The sequence below is a fragment of the Bombina bombina genome, chromosome 4 (assembly GCF_027579735.1).
Source record: "Bombina bombina isolate aBomBom1 chromosome 4, aBomBom1.pri, whole genome shotgun sequence".
NCBI classification, from domain to species: domain Eukaryota; kingdom Metazoa; phylum Chordata; class Amphibia; order Anura; family Bombinatoridae; genus Bombina; species Bombina bombina.
In genome coordinates this window covers 404,328,874-404,347,824 of record NC_069502.1, presented here as the reverse complement: position 1 = coordinate 404,347,824, position 18,951 = coordinate 404,328,874, and the positions used below count along the sequence as shown (strand labels likewise).

At 38.2% G+C, this 18,951-nt stretch overlaps 1 protein-coding gene across 1 annotated transcript in view; it reads left to right on the top strand.

Annotated features, from left to right (window-relative positions):
• The window catches only part of MELTF (melanotransferrin), a 108,442-nt gene that overhangs the window by 31,616 nt on the left and 57,875 nt on the right, over nt 1-18,951 (top strand). Inside the window, exons 5-7 of the mRNA XM_053709039.1 lie at nt 5,005-5,072; nt 5,360-5,547; nt 5,974-6,154. Coding sequence (XP_053565014.1) covers nt 5,005-5,072; nt 5,360-5,547; nt 5,974-6,154 — 437 coding nt within the window. The remainder of the gene's footprint in view (nt 1-5,004; nt 5,073-5,359; nt 5,548-5,973; nt 6,155-18,951) is intronic.

Below are 18,951 nucleotides of genomic sequence, written 5' to 3'. Positions count from 1 at the left end.
CCTGCACTTAGTCTGGGTGAAAAATAAAAATAGTTTATGTGGAGTTTAAGTAAGTGTTTTAAAACAACCTTATTTTCCTGATGGTGAGACACATTTGTGATTCCTGGTGGTGAGAATCCAACCGATGGTCCTTAGGTGTCTCCCAGTGGATGAGATTCCTATTCCTGGTGGTGAGAACCAATGGGATTGGAGACAAAGTCCAATTCGATATCTTGTTTTTTATATATAAATCAGTGTCCTAAAAAAGTTTAAAAAACAAACACAAAATAGTGTAGATGGTACAAGATCGTGTATAGAGATGAAATAATGCTTACCAGCTGTGGTCAACGCCTTTCGGCCTCCTCAAGGCCTTTCTCAAGACTGGCAGCTGGTTAGTGTTAATGTCAATTTATAGTGGTGATTTGCGCCATTTCGTATAGTTGGGGGCGTGGCTAATTGCCGGAAGTGATGTCACATAATGAAAAAGGTCATGTTGATATAAAGTATAATATAGCGTCGTTTTTTATGTCTTTTTGTAATTATTTATTTGCATGGTACATCGTATTACCATTTACCTGGGTGTCAAAGTGACAGCATGATTATTTAGTCATTTTGGATATGTGTCCTATCGCCGAAATGCTGTCACTTTGACATCCCATAAAAAGAATGAGAGACCACAGAAATGAATCATCTCACACTGTTTATTGATGGGCAGTTTCCACTCCTTTTGCATTTCAAGCAGTTATTTCTTAGTGGATACCAAATGCATCAGAAACGTTCTGCATTCGTGTACTCTCTTCACAGGGAAAAAGTTGAACTGTGTCTGTCAAGAGGCGTTTTGGTTACTATGAGATCTGCTTTCAGAATTCCGCCGGCACCGTCCTATAATCTCAGCAACCCACTCAACAGTGTATGACAGTATATTTGTTACAATCATTAGCTATAGCATTGTTATACAATTGAAAGGTGAACGATTTGAAGCAAAACAATTCAGAGGCTTGATCAATGTGTTAAATTATGCTTTGGTAGAAACATAGGGGAAAATAAAGACGAGATTATAAAAGAAAAATAAATACATTCTAATTTCAGTATTCATTTTAGTGTTTATTTTACTTGTGATGAGTATAAGTAGAATGTTTTTTTTTATATTTTTGTGCTTAAAGGGACTGTCTACCATAGAATTGTTATTGTTGTAAAAGATAGATAATCCCATTATTACCCATTCCCCAATTTTGCATAACCAACACAGTTATATTAATATACTTTTTACCTCTGTGATTACCTTGTATCTAGGAACCTTCTTCCAGCCCCCTGATCACATAACTGTGACTGTTTATTATCTATTGTCTTAAATTTAGCATTGTTTTGTGCTAAATCTTAAATAACTCCCTGTGCCTGAACACAGTGTTATCTATATGGCCCACGTGTACTTTCTGTCTCTTTGTGTTGAAAAGAGATTTAAAAAGCCTGTGATAAGTGGCAGCCCTCAAAGGCTTAGATATTAGCATATGAGCCTACCTATGTTTAGTTTAAACTAAGAATAAAGAGAAAAAAGCAAATTTGATGATAAAAGTAAATTGGAAAGTTGATTAAAATGAAAAGTCCTATCTGAATAATGAAAGTTTAATTTATACTAGACTGTCCCTTTAAGACATCAACATGAGGACAGCTGAGAGAAAAATAATTGGATTAGGGGAGAGGAGCCTGATCTTAAAGCGGCAAGACACGTCTTTGTGAAGTTCCTAGAGATAGGAAGTTATTTAATCAACTAAATATAGCAAATATTCACTATTCTACACCTTTACTAAAGTTTTCTCAACTGGGAGCTGACAGAAACTAAGAGCGGATGATCTGACGGTGTTCCTGCCTACGCTCTTTGAGACAGCTAGGCAGTCTGCTTCTTCCCAGGCCTGGTAGCCATTTTGGTAATTTGTTATGATCTAACAACATGTGTATTTCAAGGAGCAAGTCCTGTACGGAGTGTGGTGCATAGTACTTGGATTGCCGCAATTTAACCCCCCCCCGCTGGGATTACGATATCCTACAATAGGATAAAAACAATTAATCTACCTGTCTGCTATACTAATTTTATTCCTAAGAGTTAGCACATGGAGCCTGTTACAATGCTCTTGACGCAGTTGGAACATATTTTGGAGTACCATTATAAAATTCTACTATGTACGATCAGAGAAGTATACTACCTCCCCCAAGCGAATAAACAAATCAGTGACACAGCAGAAGACGTTATCTTCAACTTAAGAGGGGATGACAGCTTTGGAGCTCCAGCCTCTGTTACCCCAATCATTGTCTCGCCAGAAGAACTTTGAAGTCGATAGTGGAACGGACAATATCAAGGAAGTTGCAGATCTAGTCGGCAAGTAAACAGGGTTTAACAACAACAAAGTTTTATCGTTAGAGGGCTCTGAGAAAGGTTCATTCACTCCTGCCCCTCTGTCACTCCTAAACCAAACTACAAGAGTTCTGTCAACGCCTTGGCATAAATCTTATAGAATTCGGAACCTAGACATAATGAGAAAGCCTTCATCCGCCTGCAGAGCGGAGTCATTTTTTCCCACAAAAAGGATGACCGCTATAGCTGAGAAGAATGGCCGATATATTCAGTCCACGGGAGGCAGTTCAGCCATTAAGAACTTGATATACTCCACTGTGGTGGCCCCCTGCTCAGACACCAACTCGAACTCTGTGGGGGTGCAAATAATTAACCAGGAACATCCTCTACATATCTTTGTTTTGTGACTGACTCACTTTAAGATAGGTTAACTGAAGGATGTGTACTTTCTAGCTAACATTGGCAGAAAACCCTACCCGATGCTCTAGCTAATGTCTGTAATGATATGGGTTGTAATTCTACATTGAAACTGTTTGTAATGCCTTTTGTCTAGTTATTGATTGTAGTCAGATTCCGCTGTGTTAGAGTAACATACTTCACATAAGTCCCAGCTCCCATGTGTTTAATGTTTTATAGTTACAGACCCCTTACTGTTTATTTGTACCCACTGATATATGTCTATAACTTAAAGGGTGTTAGGTGTTGTTTTCAGGAGGGGGTGTCAGTTCAGAACTGGGCATCGGGCACACCGTACCAGCTGGAAATTAGTACTTATCTGTTCAGGATATCCAGGAGAATAGATTTCAGACCACGCAGCTATGATTCCAAAAACTATTCTGTCTATTGCAAGTTGAAAGGCACTTTTTAAGCCAAGAGTTACAGCATATAGGTTTAACAAGTGACGTATTCATAATTACATCATCTTACATAGTATAACTGCAAGAACAAAGAAACTCATTTAAAATATAATTGGAAGAAAAGGAGTGTTAGGGAGTCATTTCTACAGAAATACCTCACTTCAGATAACAGTAACTCTGGGCCTCATAGCCCACCACAAATCAAAGCCGTTTGACATTTTGTAGAGATAACTATGCATCCAAGCACATCGTCAGGGTCATTCTCAGGGCTATTCTAGCTATGGAAGTCTCCCTAACATCAGCATATTTCTCACTACATAATAAACCACTATAATAAAAGATTCATTAGACAAGATGGATGCCTAAGACAAAATGGCGGCGAAGAACAAGATGGCGCTAGTCATGCTAACAATTCCTAACAAAGGGACAGTCTACACCAGAATTTTTATTGTTTTAAAAGATAGATAATCTCTTTATTACCCATTCCCCAGTTTTGCATAACCAACACAGTTATATTTATATACTTTTTACCTCTGTGATTATCTTGTATCTAAGCCTCTGCAAACTGCCCCTTTATTTCAGTTCTTTTGACAGACTTGCAGTTTTCCAATCAGGGCTGGCTCCCAGGTAATTTCACATGCATGAGCACAGTGTTATCTATATGAAACACATGAACTAACACCCTCTAGTGGTGAAAAACTGTTAAAATGCATTCTGAAAAGAGGTGGCCTTCAAGGTCTAAGAAATGCATTCTGAAAAGAGGTGGCCTTCAAGGTCTAAGAAATTAGCATATGAACCTCCTAGGATAAGCTTTCAACTAAGAATACCAAGAGAACAAAGCAAAATTGGTGATAAAAGTAAATTGGAAAATAGTTTAAAATTACATGCCCAGACTGTGTCCACTACTATTATTTGATATGCATTTAAGAGTATATATATCACTAGTTTAGCCAATTTAGACTGCTATATTCAATGTTGGTCTTACTCACATTACAGTATGAGGAGTAGAGTCTATTCAGTGCATATACCTCCCTAGGCAATCTATCTACACGTCGTAAGCCTGTTGTAACTGTGACTGAACATGTTATTGTGATTTACTTTCTTAATACCTCAATAAAAAAATATTTAAAAAAAAAATCAGGAGTGTTCATGGTAAGTGTGCTTAAAGGTACAGTAAACACCTTGTGACTTTAATATAACATGTTTAGATATGTGTAATAAAACATCTTTGCGATACAAAATAAATAAATAAATTATTGGATTGGTTTAATTGAGTCTAGTAATAACATTCATTGTATAAATTGCAGGTGATTGGTAATTTGGAGTTATTACATAAAAATAGACAAATTAGAGGAAGGAAAGTTGAGGGGAGGAGGTAGTATATTTTCAGAGCTCAGAGTGCTGGCTCAAGTCCCACCATAAGTCAGAAAATGATGATAAAGTTTACAGTTGTGCCTTGAACAGGAATCTGGGGCGGATAGAGATGGAATTTATTGTTGGTAAAGGCAATATGAGAGGGAGTGGGTTTTATATGATTTGCATGAAATAAGAGAATAATTGGGCAAACACACAGACCAATGATAGGAAAGAATTTATATTGCACAGTAAAATAAAAAACACAGGTTTGATGATGTAAGTTAGAATACCAATTTTACTAAATGTTGGAAGACATCAGTGCTGAGGAGAGTTGGGAACTGATGGAGATCTTTATAATTATACGTAAATAAAAAGTAAACACAATAATGTTATAATCAGCAATCTGCTAAATGATTCTGTGCACAAAGCATGGAATGTGAATATCTATTAATATGTTTACAGGTGTCTGGTAGAAGGAGCAGGTGACGTGGCTTTTGTGAAACATAGCACTGTGAATGACAATTCAGATGGTAAGTTAAACTTCATACCTTTAGTAAAACTACTTGTGTTATGGTTAGTCTTTAGCAAAGTCAGCATACTGCTAGATTGAACATTTTTGTTTGTCTTGACTTTAGCCTGTCCCCCTGTATTCTAGGTATAACTTTAAAATAAATTAAAAAAAAACAGTTTTTGAAGCTCATCTATCACTTACAGTGAAATATTTATCATGTCATTATAGTTAAAATGTAATAAATGAATGTTCTAAACTATATCTCTATTATTAAGTTAATTTTCGTTATCTTTCTTTTGCTTTCAGGAAAAAATAAAGAGGTTTGGGCCCAAAATGTGCTATCATCAGACTACCAACTTTTGTGCCAAGATGGAACCCGTGCCGAAGTTAATGAGTGGAGACAGTGTCACCTGGCCAGGGTCCCTGCCCGTGCTGTCATGACTCGTTCTGATGTGGATGGATCTCTTATTTATAAGATTCTCAATGATGGTCAGGTTAGTTACAGAAGACACAAAGAACTGGAGTTAATCAGCTGTGCTTTGTAACTTACAAATTGCTTCTGTTTTACCCAATAAGCAGCTAATGATGAACTAGTAATCATAGTAATAGTTTAGTCTATGAGGTGCTTTGTTTCTCTGTAAGCAAAAACAGTTAATTATTGTATACAGATGTTTAGCAAAAGTCAGATGTTAATATTTCAACCTTCAGCATTCTTACTATTCCTATGTATTTGCTGAAATTAAGGGGAGGTAGATTCAGCGATGATTTTCAATGATTGGTAACCACAGCTATGTGTGGCAGCAATTATTAAATATTTCTGGCAATATATTAAAACAAACTTACTGTGTTAGGAAAACATTTTATGTTATGACTCATTGATAGGTACATGATCTACTTATATATTTTAATTGGATTTAAAGGCAAAATTTAATGATGACAGCACTGACTTCAAGATGTTCAGCTCTTCAGCCTATGGTGGGAGCAACCTGCTTTTCAAAGACTCTACCATAGAGCTCAGACCCATCTCCAATCAGACTTACCAAGCATGGCTGGGAGACGATTATCTACAGGCAGTGAAGGGAATGGACTGTGACCCAGAAAGTAAGACAAATGTTTAATTTGTATGTTTCATATAAGTGCATCACCACTTTTAGTTCCAAAAAACTCAAATTCCCAGGTATGTTTTTTAACAGCTCACTGAAGATAATTCACAACTACCTTAAAGTTTATTTTAGTAAAATAAGATTTGCAGTCATTTCAGACAAAGCTGATGAAGAAAGTTCATACAATTTATAAGTTATATAAGACTGACAACAAAGCGCAATGTCAATGGTGCAGAGTGGTACTAGTTGATCTGCTATTAGATTATTACGCTTTCTCTTTGTTCTGGATAGATCTCTGAATATATAAAGAAGGTGCTGCCCTGAAAATTCTGGGCATGCAGACATATTTGATGTTTGTGGTTACAACTGAAAACAACTGTCTTATAATCAAAAGTCATTTAGACTTTAATTTTGATATTATGGCAATTATTTCTCACAAGGAGTTACCTCATTTTTCTATGTTTTTCTACAAAGCCTATAAAACTGCAGACAATGTGACAATTAGGCTCTATAGCTTGGCAAGTGATATTTTTTTATCTTATTTTTATACCTGTACTGTATTATTGAAGTTTGCTTATTATTGTAACATAGATACAATTACATTTTTAAACTTTGAGTAAATTGTTAATAATGCTTATTCCGGAGAAAGTAGTACCAGAATAACAGATCATAATTTGTGCTGAATATATCCTGATAATTGTAGAATTACAAGATGCCTAATTTAAAAATAAAAGACTAGTTTCATATATGTGGACTTTAAGAAATTTACGTGAGACCCTTTTAGTAATCTAAATCTCTAGGGGTTGTTTCTACTTTTGCTCCAACTAATATTTAGAGGGTCTTGTATACAAAAAATTGAAGGCCGAAATGAACCTCTTTCCAGTGATAGGTTTTATGTAACTTTTTTTAGCAGAGATAGTGGTACAAGTTTGCTGTTTTCATACACTTTACTTTTTTTTTTTTAAATATGTTTTATAGCAGATTAACTGATTAACATTATCTTGGCTTACCCTTACACCACTCATCCAATGAATACCCTGGTCCATTAAGGACTAGATTATGAGTGGCGCGGTAACAGTTGTGCACAAGCGAAAATTAGTTTAACGAGGCTTTCTTTCATGTAATTGGCAAGAGTCCATGAGCTAGGGACGTATGGGATATACAATCCTACCAGAAGGGGCAAAGTTTCCCATAACTCAAAATGCCTATCAATATACCCCTCACCACACCCACAATTCAGTTTTTACAAACTTTGCCTCCTATGGAGGTGGTGAAGTAAGTTTGTGCTTGATTTCTATGATTTCTTCTATGATAAGTGCTTCTAAGCATTTTGAAAGCCAGTTCCTCTCAGAGTACAGTGTTTGTCAGAGGGATGTTAAGGGAGTATCGCCTGTTGATTTTATGGTTTTCCTCGCAGGAAATCTTTTCAAAGGTTCATTGTTATCGGTCGTAGGGATTCATCTCCTACCTCCCTTTTCAGATCGACGATATACTCTTATATACTATTACCTCTGCTGATACTTTTTCAGTACTGGTTTGGCTATCTGCTATATGTGAATGGGTGTCTTTCAGTAAGTATGTATATATTTTTTAAGACACTCTCAGCTATGGTTTGGCGCTTTATGTTTTAATTTAAAGTTTTAAATATATGTATTTCACTTATATTTGCCATGAGTCAGGTCTATGTGTATTTCACTTTGCAGTCCAGCAGTTTCATTATGGGAATCATATTTTGGAAGTTTGTCTTACCTGGGGTATAGTCTTTTTTCAATTTGACTTGTTTTTTCTTGGAAAACTTGCGGGCAAATTAGGCTCGCAAGGGCGCAAAATGTTGTTATTTATTGTGTCATTCTTGGCGCAAGAAAAATTTTTGGGAGCAAATGTGACGCAAGTTCGTAATTTCTTGTGTATTAGTTGACGCTTGGGCCTCGATCCGATATGCAGCGTCGCCCACAAAAGCTGGTTTGGTATCACATATACGGCGTAACCTAGAAGTTATGCTCGTATATTTCTGCCTTCGGCCGTAGCTTTTTGGCCCATAGACAGGTATACCTAACCAGCGCAGTTTGGTATCCAATATACAGCGTAAGGACTTATGTGGCAAAAATGGAGAAATCTTACTCCATTTTCACCTCACCACATATTGCAGGCATAGCAAGCCTTACGCTGTGTATTGGAGCCCCGTAACTCCCTAAACTACCTGCAAAATAAAACCTAACACCTAACGCATGTGCAATGTCTATCTACCTGTCAACCGCGATCCCCCTCCGCAATCCCTAATAAAGTTATTAACCCCTAAACCGCTGTTCCCGGACCCCGCCGCCACCTACATTAACTACCCCCTAATGTGAGCCCCTTACACCGCCACAACCTACATTAACTTCCCCTTAATGTGAGCCCCTTACACCGCCACCACCTACATTAACTACCCCCTAATGTGAGCCCCTTACACCGCCGCCACCAACATTACCTACCCCCTAATGTGAGCTCCTACACCACCGCCACCTATATTAAAATTATTAACCCCTAATCTAATCCCCCTATACCGCCGCCACCTATATTAAATTATTAACCCTTAATCTAATCCCCCTATACCGCCGCCACCTATATTAAATTATTAACCCCTAATCTAATCCCCCTATACCGCCGCCACCTATATTAAATTAATTAACCCCTAAAATACTAAAATATCCCTACCACTAAACCTAAATCTAACCCTACAAATAGCCTTGAAAAGGGCTTTTGCGTGGCATTACCCCAACGTAAACAACTCTATTGCCAGCCCTTAAAAGGGCTTTTTGCGGGTCATTGTCACAAAGTAATCAGCTCTTTTGGGTTAATATAGTTAATATAGGTGGCGGCGGTGTAGGGGGATTAGATTAGGGGGTAATACATTTATTATAGGTGGCGGCGGTGTAGGGGGATTTAGATTAGAGGCAAAAGAGCTGATTACTTTGTGACAATGCCCCGCAAAAAGCCCTTTTAAAAGCTGGTAAAAGAGCTGATTACTTTGGGGCAAAGCCCTGCAAAAAGCCATTTTAAGGGCTGGCAATAGAGCTGTTTACTTTGGGGTAATGCCACGCAAAAAGCCCTTTTCAGGGCTATTTGTAGGGTTAGACTTAGGTTTAGTGGTAGGGATATTTTAGTATTTTAGGGGTTAATTAATTTAATATAGGTGTCGGTGGTATAGGGGGATTAGATTAGGGGTTAATAATTTAATATAGGTGGCGGTGGTATAGGGGGATTAGATTAGGGGTTAATAATTTTAATATAGGTGGCGGCGGTGTAGGAGCTCACATTAGGGGTAGTTAATGTAGGTGGCGGTGGTGTAAGGGGTAGTTAATGTAGGTGGCGGCGGTGTAAGGGGTAGTTAATGTAGGTGGCGGCGGTGTAAGGGGCTCACATTAGGGGGTAGTTAATGTAGGTGGCGGCGGTGTAAGGGGCTCACATTAGGGGGTAGTTAATGTAGGTGGTGGCGGTGTAAGGGGCTCACATTAGGGGGTAGTTAATGTAGGTGGCGGCGGGGTCCTGGAGTGGCAGTTTAGGGGTTAATAACTTTATTAGGTGCGGCGGGGTCCGGGAGCGGCGGTTTAGGGGTTAATACATTTATTATTAGGAGAGTGAGGGGGGATAGTGGATAGAGGGGTATATGTGTCGGGCTACGTTCGGGAGGCGTGTTAGACAGTACGGGAGATTTAATAACTTAGTCAGGTTTTGTAGGCGCCGGCAGTTTCTAAAGTGCCGCAAGTCACTGGCGACTCCAGAAATTTGTACTTTAGCAATTGCCGGCGGGGTATATTGGATAGCTCGAGTTGCGAGCTGAAACTACGGGCGGCAGGGGTTCCCTTGCTTGCGCCACAAACTACGATGTATATCGGATCACGCCCCAGGTTGTTAGGCGCAAAATTCTGTTATGATGTGAGTTGCTTAATTTCCGGATGTTTATTGGCGCCAAAAAATTTCTCAACTTCATTTTGCGTTGTGGATCATACTTGGTGCCAAAACATTTAGTTTTATTTTACCTCACTTCCTATATGCTCCTTGCCTTCTTTATGCTCAGAGGGCTATGCTATTTGCTTTTTTTGCCAAATTTAGCACTTGCATTTTTTTCCAATTCCTGAAACTGCTATATGTGGAAATAAGATATTTCTGTTTAATGTTATTTTTCTTTTTCTTTTTTACATTTTACAAGATGTCTCAATCTGATCCTGTCTCAGAAGCTGCTGTAGGAACCATGCTGCCTGAACACAGTTCTACCAAAGCTAAGTGTATCTGTTGTAAGCTAGTGGAGATTATATCTCCAGCTGTAGTATGTAACAGTTGTCATGATAAGCTTTTGAATGCAGAGAAGGTTTCTATTAGTGCTAGTACAGTATCTGTTGTTCCTTTAACATCTAAAGTACATGATGTCCCTGTTGATATGAAAAATTATATTGCTGTGCGATACAGAAGGCTATGGCTGCTATACTGCCTTCAAATAAACGTAAAAGGTCTTTTAAAACTTCTTATATTACTGATGAAATTTGTAATGACCGACAACATACTGATATATCCTCCTCTGATGAGGATCTCTCTGGTTCAGAGGATCCTTCTTCAGACATTGACACTGATAAATCATCTTATCTTTTTAAGATTGAGTATATTCGTTCTTTGTTGAAAGAAGTGTTAATAACTTTGGATATTGAGGAGTCTGGTCCTCTTGATAATTAATCCAGTAAACATTTAAATTCTATCTATAAACCTGCTGTGACTACTCCTCAGGTTTTTCCTGTTCCTGATGCCATTTCTGATGTGATTGCTAAAGAATGGTATAAGCCTGGTACTTCTTTTGTTCCTTCTTCAAGGTTTAAAAGTTGTATCCTGAGTTTTGGGAAAAAGTCACTAAGGTTGATTTCTACTCTTGCTAAAGTACTACTATTCCCATGGAAGATAGTACCTCTTTTAAGGATCCTTTAGATAGAAAAATGTAATCTTATCTTTGGAAAGCTTATTTGTATTCTGGCTATATGCTCAGACCTGCCATTTCTATGGCTGATATTGCGGCTGCATCAACTTTTTGGTTGGATAGCTTAGCACAAAGGGAAAAAGACTCTGATTTGCATAGCATTGTTCATTTGCTTCAACATGCTAATTATTTTTTCTGTGATGCTATTTTTGATATCATCAAGATAAATGTTAATTCATTGAGGCCCATTTATCAAGCTCCGAATGGAGCTTGAGGGACCGTGTTTCTGGCGAGTCTTCAGACTCGCCAGAAACAGAAGTTATGAAGCAGCGGTCTAAAGACCGCTGCTCCATAACCCTGTCCGCCTGCTCTGATGAGGTGGACAGAGATCACCACAATTCAATCCGATTGAGTACGATCGGGTTGATTGACACCCCCATGCTGGTGGCCGATTGGCTGATTGGCTGCTGGTGCAATGCTGAATACGGAGAGCGTATTGCTCTCCGCATTCAGCGATGTCTGTCGGACCTGATCCTGATCCGACAGACATTTGATAAATAGGCCTCTATGTCTTTAGCTATTTTAGCTAGAAGAGCTTTATGGCTTCAATCATGGAATGATGACATGGTATCTAAATCTAGGTTACTATCTCTTTCATTCCAGGGTAATAATTTGTTGGGTTCTCAGTTGGATTTAATTATTTCCACTATTACTGGGGGGAAGGGAGCTTTTTTGCCTCAAGATAAAAAGTCTAAAGGCAAATCTAGAGCTTCTAATTGGTTTCATTCATTTCAACAGAATAGAATACAGAAAACCACTCCTTCCTCTAAGGACTGTAGCTCCAATTGGAAGCTTTCCTCGAGTTGGAATAAATCCAAGCCTTACAAGAAACCAAAGCCAGCCCCCAAGGCTGCATGAAGGTGTGGCCCTCGATCCAGTTTTACTGGTGGGGAGCAGATTGAAATTATTTCAAGACGTTTGGTCAGATTCCATTTAGAATATTGTCTCCCAGGGGTATCTAATAGGTTTCAGAATAAGACCTCCTGTGAGAAGATTTTTTCTCTCTCATGTTCCAACAAATCCTGTTAAAGTTTAGGCTTTTCTGAAATGTGTTTCAGATCTAGAGCTTTCAAGAGTAATTGTACCAGTACCAATTCTGGAACAGGGTCTGGTTTTTTTTTCAAATCTATTCATTGTCCTGAAGAAGGAAAATTCTTTCAGACCAGTTCTGGATCTGAAGTTTTTGAATCATTTTGTAAGAGTCCCACCTTTCAAGATGGTGACTATAAGGACTATGCTGCCTTTTATTCAGCAAGTTCATTACATGTCCTCAATAGACTTACAGGATGCGTATCTTCATATTCCGATTCATCCAGACCACTACCGGTTTCTGAGATTCTCTTTTCTAGACAAGCATTACCAGTTTGTTGCTCTTCCATTTGGCCTAGCAACAGCTCCAAGAATCTCTTTGAAGGTTCTCGGTGCCCTTCTATATGTAATCAGAGAGCAGGGTATTGCAGTGTTTCCTTATGTGGACGATATCTTGGTACTGGCTCAATCTTTTAATTTAGCAGAATCTCACACGAATCAACTTGTGTTGTTTCTTCGAAGACATGATTGGAGGATCAATTTACCAAAGAGTTCCTTGATTCCTCAGACAAGGGTCACCTTTTTAGGTTTCCAGATAGATTCAGTGTCTTTAACAGACAAGAGACAAATTAAATCGGTTTCTGCCTGTCGAAACCTTCAGTCTCAATCATTCCCTTCAGTGGCTATGTACATGGAAGTTTTATGTCTCATGACTGCAGCATCAGACGTGATCCCCTTTGCTCGTTTTCATATGAGACCTCTGCAGCTTTGCATGCTGAATCAATGGTGCAGGGATTATACTCGGATATCGCAGTTGATATACTTAAATCCCAACATTCAACTCTCTCTGTCCTGGTGGTTAGTCCATCATCGGATTATTCAAGGGGCCTCTTTTGTTTCTCCTCCCTGGACTGTGATTTCAACAGATGCAAGTCTTACAGGTTGGGGGTCTCTGACAGCACAAGGAGTTTGGAAACCTCAAGAGGCGAGGTTACCAATCAATATTTTAGAACTCTGTGCTATTTTCAGGGCTCTTCAGGCTTGGCCACTGTTAAAGAGAGAATTATTCATTCATTTTCAGACAGACAATATCACAACTGTGGTATATGTCAATCATCAAGGGGGACTCACAGTCCTTTAGCGATGAAAGAAGTATCTCGGATACTTTCTTGGGCAGAATCCAACTCCTGTCTAATTTCTGCGATACATATTCCAGGTGTAGACAATTGGGAAGCGGATTATCTCAGTTGTCAGTCTTTATATCCAGGGGAGTGGTCACTCCATCCAGATGTATTTTATCAGATTGTACAGATGTGGGATATCCCTGAAATAGATCCAATGGCTTCCCATCTAAACAAGAAGCTTCCCAGGTACCTTTCCAGGTCCAGGGATACCAACCTGCTTAAATTTATCCTCTAGTTCTCCTTCCAAGGGTGATCTCCAAGATCATATTGGAACAATCACGTGTTTCTGATAGCACCAGCATGGCCTTACAGGTTTTGGTATGGGGACCTTGTTTGGATGTCCAGTTGCCAACCTTGGCCACTTCCTTTAAGGCCAGACCTTCTGTCCCAAGGGCCGTTATTCAATCAGGATCTCAAATCGCTAAATTTGAAGGTATGGAAATTGAATGCTTAGTGTTTAGTCATAGAGGTTTCTCTGACTCCGTGATTAATACTATGCTACAGGCTCGTAAGTCTGTTTCAAGAAAGATTTATTATCGGGTTTGGAAAACCTATATTTCATGGTGTTTTCTCATAAATTCTCTTGGCATTCTTTTAGAATTCCTAGAATTTTTCAGTTTCTTTAGGATGGTTTTCACATACAAATTGCTAATCTTCTTTATATTCAATGTTTTGTTCAGGCTTTAGTTTGTATCAAGCCTGTTGTTAAATCAATCTCTCCTCCTTGGAGTCTTAATTTGGGTTTGACGGCTTTGCAGGTTCCTCCTTTTGAGCCTATGCATTCTTTGGATATTAAACTACTTTCTTGGAAAGTGTTGTTCCTTTTGGCTATCTCTTCAGCTAGAAGAGTTTCTGAATTATCTGCTCTCTCTTGTGAGTCTCCTTTTCTGATTTTCCATCAGGATAAGGCTGTTTTGTGGACTTTGTTTAAATGTATTCCTAAGGTTGTGAATTCTATCAACATTAGTAGGGAAATTGTTGTTCCTTTCTTGTGTCCTAATCCCAAGAATACTCTTGAAAGATCTCTACATTCTTTGGCTGTTGTAAGAGCTTTGAAATATTATGTTGAAGCTACTAAAGATTTCAGGAAGATTTCTAGTCTATTTGTTGTTTTTTCTAGTCCTAGAAAAGGTCAGAAAGCCTCTGCCATTTATTTGGCATCTTGGTTAAAGCTTTTGATTCACAACACTCATGTAGAGGCGGGACAGTCTCCACCTCAGAGAATTACAGCTCATTCTACTAGATCAGTTGCCACTTATTGGGCTTTTAAGAATGAAGCTTTGGTTGATCAGATTTGCAAAGCAGCAACTTCATCTTCTTTGCATACATTTACTAAATGTTACCATTTTGATGTATTTGCTTCTTCTGAAGCAGTCTTTGGTAGAAAAGTTCTTCAGGCAGCTGTTTCAGTTTGATTCTTCTGCTCATGATTTAAGTTTTTTTCTTGAAATTTATGTGAAATTTTTAAGACTTATTTTTTTGTGGATTTAATTTTTTCAGCGGAAATAGCTGCTTTTATTTTATCCCTCCCTTTCTAGTGACTCTTCTGTGGTCTCCCACATCTTGGGTATTTCTGTCCCATATGTCACTAGCTCACGGACTCTTGCCAATTACATGAAAGAAAACATAATTTATGTAAGAACTTACCTGTTAAATTAATTTCTTTCATATTGGCAAGAGTCCATGAGGCCCACCCTTTTTTATGGTGGTTATGATTTTTTGTATAAAAAGCAAATTTTTATTTCCAGTTCCTCTTTTTGTATGCTTTTTTACTCCTTATTTTATCACCCCACTACTTGGCTATTCGTTAAACTGAATTGTGGGTGTGGTGAGGGGTTTATAGGCATTTTGAGGTTTGGGAAACTTTGTCCCTCCTGGTAGGATTGTATATCTCATACGTCACTAGCTCATGGACTCTTGCCAATATTAAAGAAATTCATTTATCAGGTAAGTTAACGCACGGCGGGTTAGGGCGATCTCAGAGCTCTGTTAAACTGTTTTGCAAAACAAAAGTCTCACAAAACACATAAAAAATACATTACAAAGTACAGATACACTTATACTAACACTATCTAATAAACATTTTTTTTTTTTTTTTTAAATATTGCACAAAAAAAGTTATAAGGGCTCAAAGATATGAGGTGCATATATGTGCATTTAAGCCCTTTGAAGTTAAGTAGATGAAAACATGGAAAAAAATCATATTTATTCAATATTCATATTTAATTAAGGTTTTAACTATGTATTTACTGTAAATATTTCACATTCAATGTTCTGCACATATATAAGTATTTATAAATAGATATTCCTAAATATATATCTGTATATATCTATAGCTATCTATACCTTTATTTTATCATGTAAATATATATAGGTATAGATATATATTTGTGCAAAAAAAATTTATAAATATATAGAAGATATTCTTGTATGTGAATAACATTGGAATGGGAAATATTAATATTTTGTTGAATATTCTTTTTATTGAATTATTTTGATTTCACAATAATTTCAGGAACAGAAAAGAGAAATAATTAAAATCCAAAAAGAAAAACGATAAACGACATCAAACATGTTGATTGCACAATGAAGATACCAATGTTCAATTTCAAGACATATTTTGTATATCAATAAAAAAAAGAACTTCCCCTTTCCCTGCCATCCATCGCTCCTCTTCCCTCAAAAAATTGGGTCAACTCACCCCACTCACACCCTTCACTATTTTAACATCTGAACTATAGATGTATACTTGTTGTCCTTTCCACACCTTAATTCTTTTAGTCGTCAATATATACATCAGTCAGTGAATATTTATTATCTCAATGTCTTCTACGTTGCTTTTCCTCCCACATAACTCATCTTTCCCAAACAGCTAGTTCTGCCTCTCTATTAACTAAAAGTATAGCAGAAGTCTCTGACATAGAGTGATACCATTTATCTTATTTATAACTGCTTCAAAGCTAGGAATTTAAGTTTTCCAATATTTTGCTATAGTGGTACGAACTGCTGTGTTAATTTATTTATTTGTTGGCTTGTTTATTTTTTTAGTTGGGAAATGTAATAAGGCTTGAGTCGGTGCAAAACTAAAGTCTTGATCTAGTATATCACCCAATAACCTAGAAGTTTTATCCCAAATGTGACTTACCAGGGGACAGGTCCACCACATATGGAAGTATGTACCTATATCCTTGCAACCTCTGAAGCAGTTTGGTTGCAGGAAATATTAATATTTTCATGTCGGCTTAGCACATTGGAGAATATGCGATTGTGTTAGTGCTGATTGACTACTGTTGGGGAATACGTTATGCCGTGTGTGATATTCTAAGTTTGGACTTTTACACGCGTTAGGTTACTGTGCAAAAGGAAACAGTTTACTTTCAACTCATAATATGAGCGCAACCGGATGTGTGCAAAAAGCTTACTTCTAGCTCAGTTAATGCTCGAGCTGGAGCATTATATAGCACTCCACTTGTAATCTGGCCCTATGTGGGATTGAACAGATAAGCCCAAAGCCTAAAACCCAAAAACTTTCAAGTGGGTAAGTCTTCTCTTCCTGCCACTGCATATTTCATGTTATGCTCTAGAAAAGACAGGCAGAGATCATTAACCAGAGACTATGCTTCCGCATTAAGCTCACCCACTATTTCACTGAATACTGCTAGCACCTAGATGCAGATACATGAGTGTGCTTATCCAATTCTTGTTCCTATAAAGCTAAAGATTAAAACTGCAAATGATATGTTGTGCAGAGTGAGTCATTTATATATAAAACCCTGTTTCTCAATTAGGTTTGTTTCTGCATTTATAGTGATAGGTGTAAGACATTTTACTCAGACAATGAAAATTTCCCTAAAATATATCTCCCTTCTCATTCTCTTAGTTGATTTCATAGTGGGGCTCATATGGCAGGGGCATATTTTGGTCTAGGCAAACAATGCACTCGCCTAGGGCAGAAGTTTGGGGGGAGGCAGCATTTTTTTGGGCTATATTTGTTAAAAGCTATTTTAGAAGTATCATACAGGTATATAATGAGAGATTTTTCCTAAGGAACTTACATTCTAAGGGCTATAATAAGAAACTGCCCATTGAGCTTACTTTTTAGAGGTGAATCTGAACCTTTCATTTATTAAGCTAGCTATTGCCTTTAGTTCAGTTGGCTTTCAGCACTTAATATTGCATTTGGGGAAATATTGTATCAAGAAATCTTTGTTTGGGGGGTTTATATATATATATATATATATATATATACAGAGAGAAGTGCACTCACAGGAACGAACAACTGGCTCAATACCATTGTTAGCCTGTTCTATGGCAATTTACCACCTGGGTGCAGCTTTTTGGCCCAGTAATGCTTTTCACAGAGAAGAAATTTCCTGTAGTATATCAGTCTGATCCCGCCTATTACGGTCAGTCCAGCGCCGAAATACCAGGCAATTCCTCTCTGAACAAGGAACACAGCAACCCCAGACGATCGTTTCAGCCTTCTTTGGGCCTCGTCAGTGAGGTGTAGCTATATTCCTCTAAGCACACTGAGCAAGGAGTCCACGTCTGGTTGCCCCTTTTTCCCATAGGGAGACTAAATACATACAGAGAGAAGTGCACTCACAGGAACGAACAACTGGCTCAATACCATTGTTAGCCTGTTCTATGGCGATTTACCACCTGGGTGCAGCTTTTTAGCCCAGTAATGCTTTTCACAGAGAAGAAATTTCCTGTAGTATATCAGTCTGATCCCGCCTATTACTGTCAGTCCAGCGCCGAAATACCAGGCAATTCCTCTCTGAACAAGGAACACAGCAACCCCAGACGATCGTTTCGGCCTTCTTTGGGCCTCGTCAGTGAGGTGTAGCTATATTCCTCTAAGCACACTGAGCAAGGAGTCCACGTCTGGTTGCCCCTTTTTCCCATAGGGAGACTAAATACATACAGAGAGAAGTGCACTCACAGGAACGAACAACTGGCTCAATACCATTGTTAGCCTGTTCTATGGCGATTTACCACCTGGGTGCAGCTTTTTAGCCCAGTAATGCTTTTCACAGAGAAGAAATTTCCTGTAGTATATCAGTCTGATCCCGCCTATTACAGTCAGTCCAGCGCCGAAATACCAGGCAATTCCTCTCTGAACAAGGAACACAGCAACCCCAGACGATCGTTTCAGCCTTCTTTGGGCCTCGTCAGTGAGGTGTAGCTATATTCCTCTAAGCACACTGAGCAAGGAGTCCACGTCTGGTTGCCCCTTTTTCCCATAGGGAGACTAAATACATACAGAGAGAAGTGCACTATATATATATATCAGCAATAAATGGATTTGTGTGTGTGTATGTGTATATGTGTTTGTTCGTGTGTGCCTGTGTATAACTGTGTGTATTCATGTATGCAAGTGTTTTGCAAGTCCTTGTGATCATTTACATTGGAAAAAAAAAAATCCACATTACTCCCTGCCAAAAAATATTATGGTCAAAAAAGGTCTAACACCTTGGAGGTTGATGGGGGGTAGGGAGGCAGCAAAATTTTGAGTGCCTAGGGCAACACAAAACCTAAATATGCCACTGGTTTCTCCATCTGGATTTTTTCAAT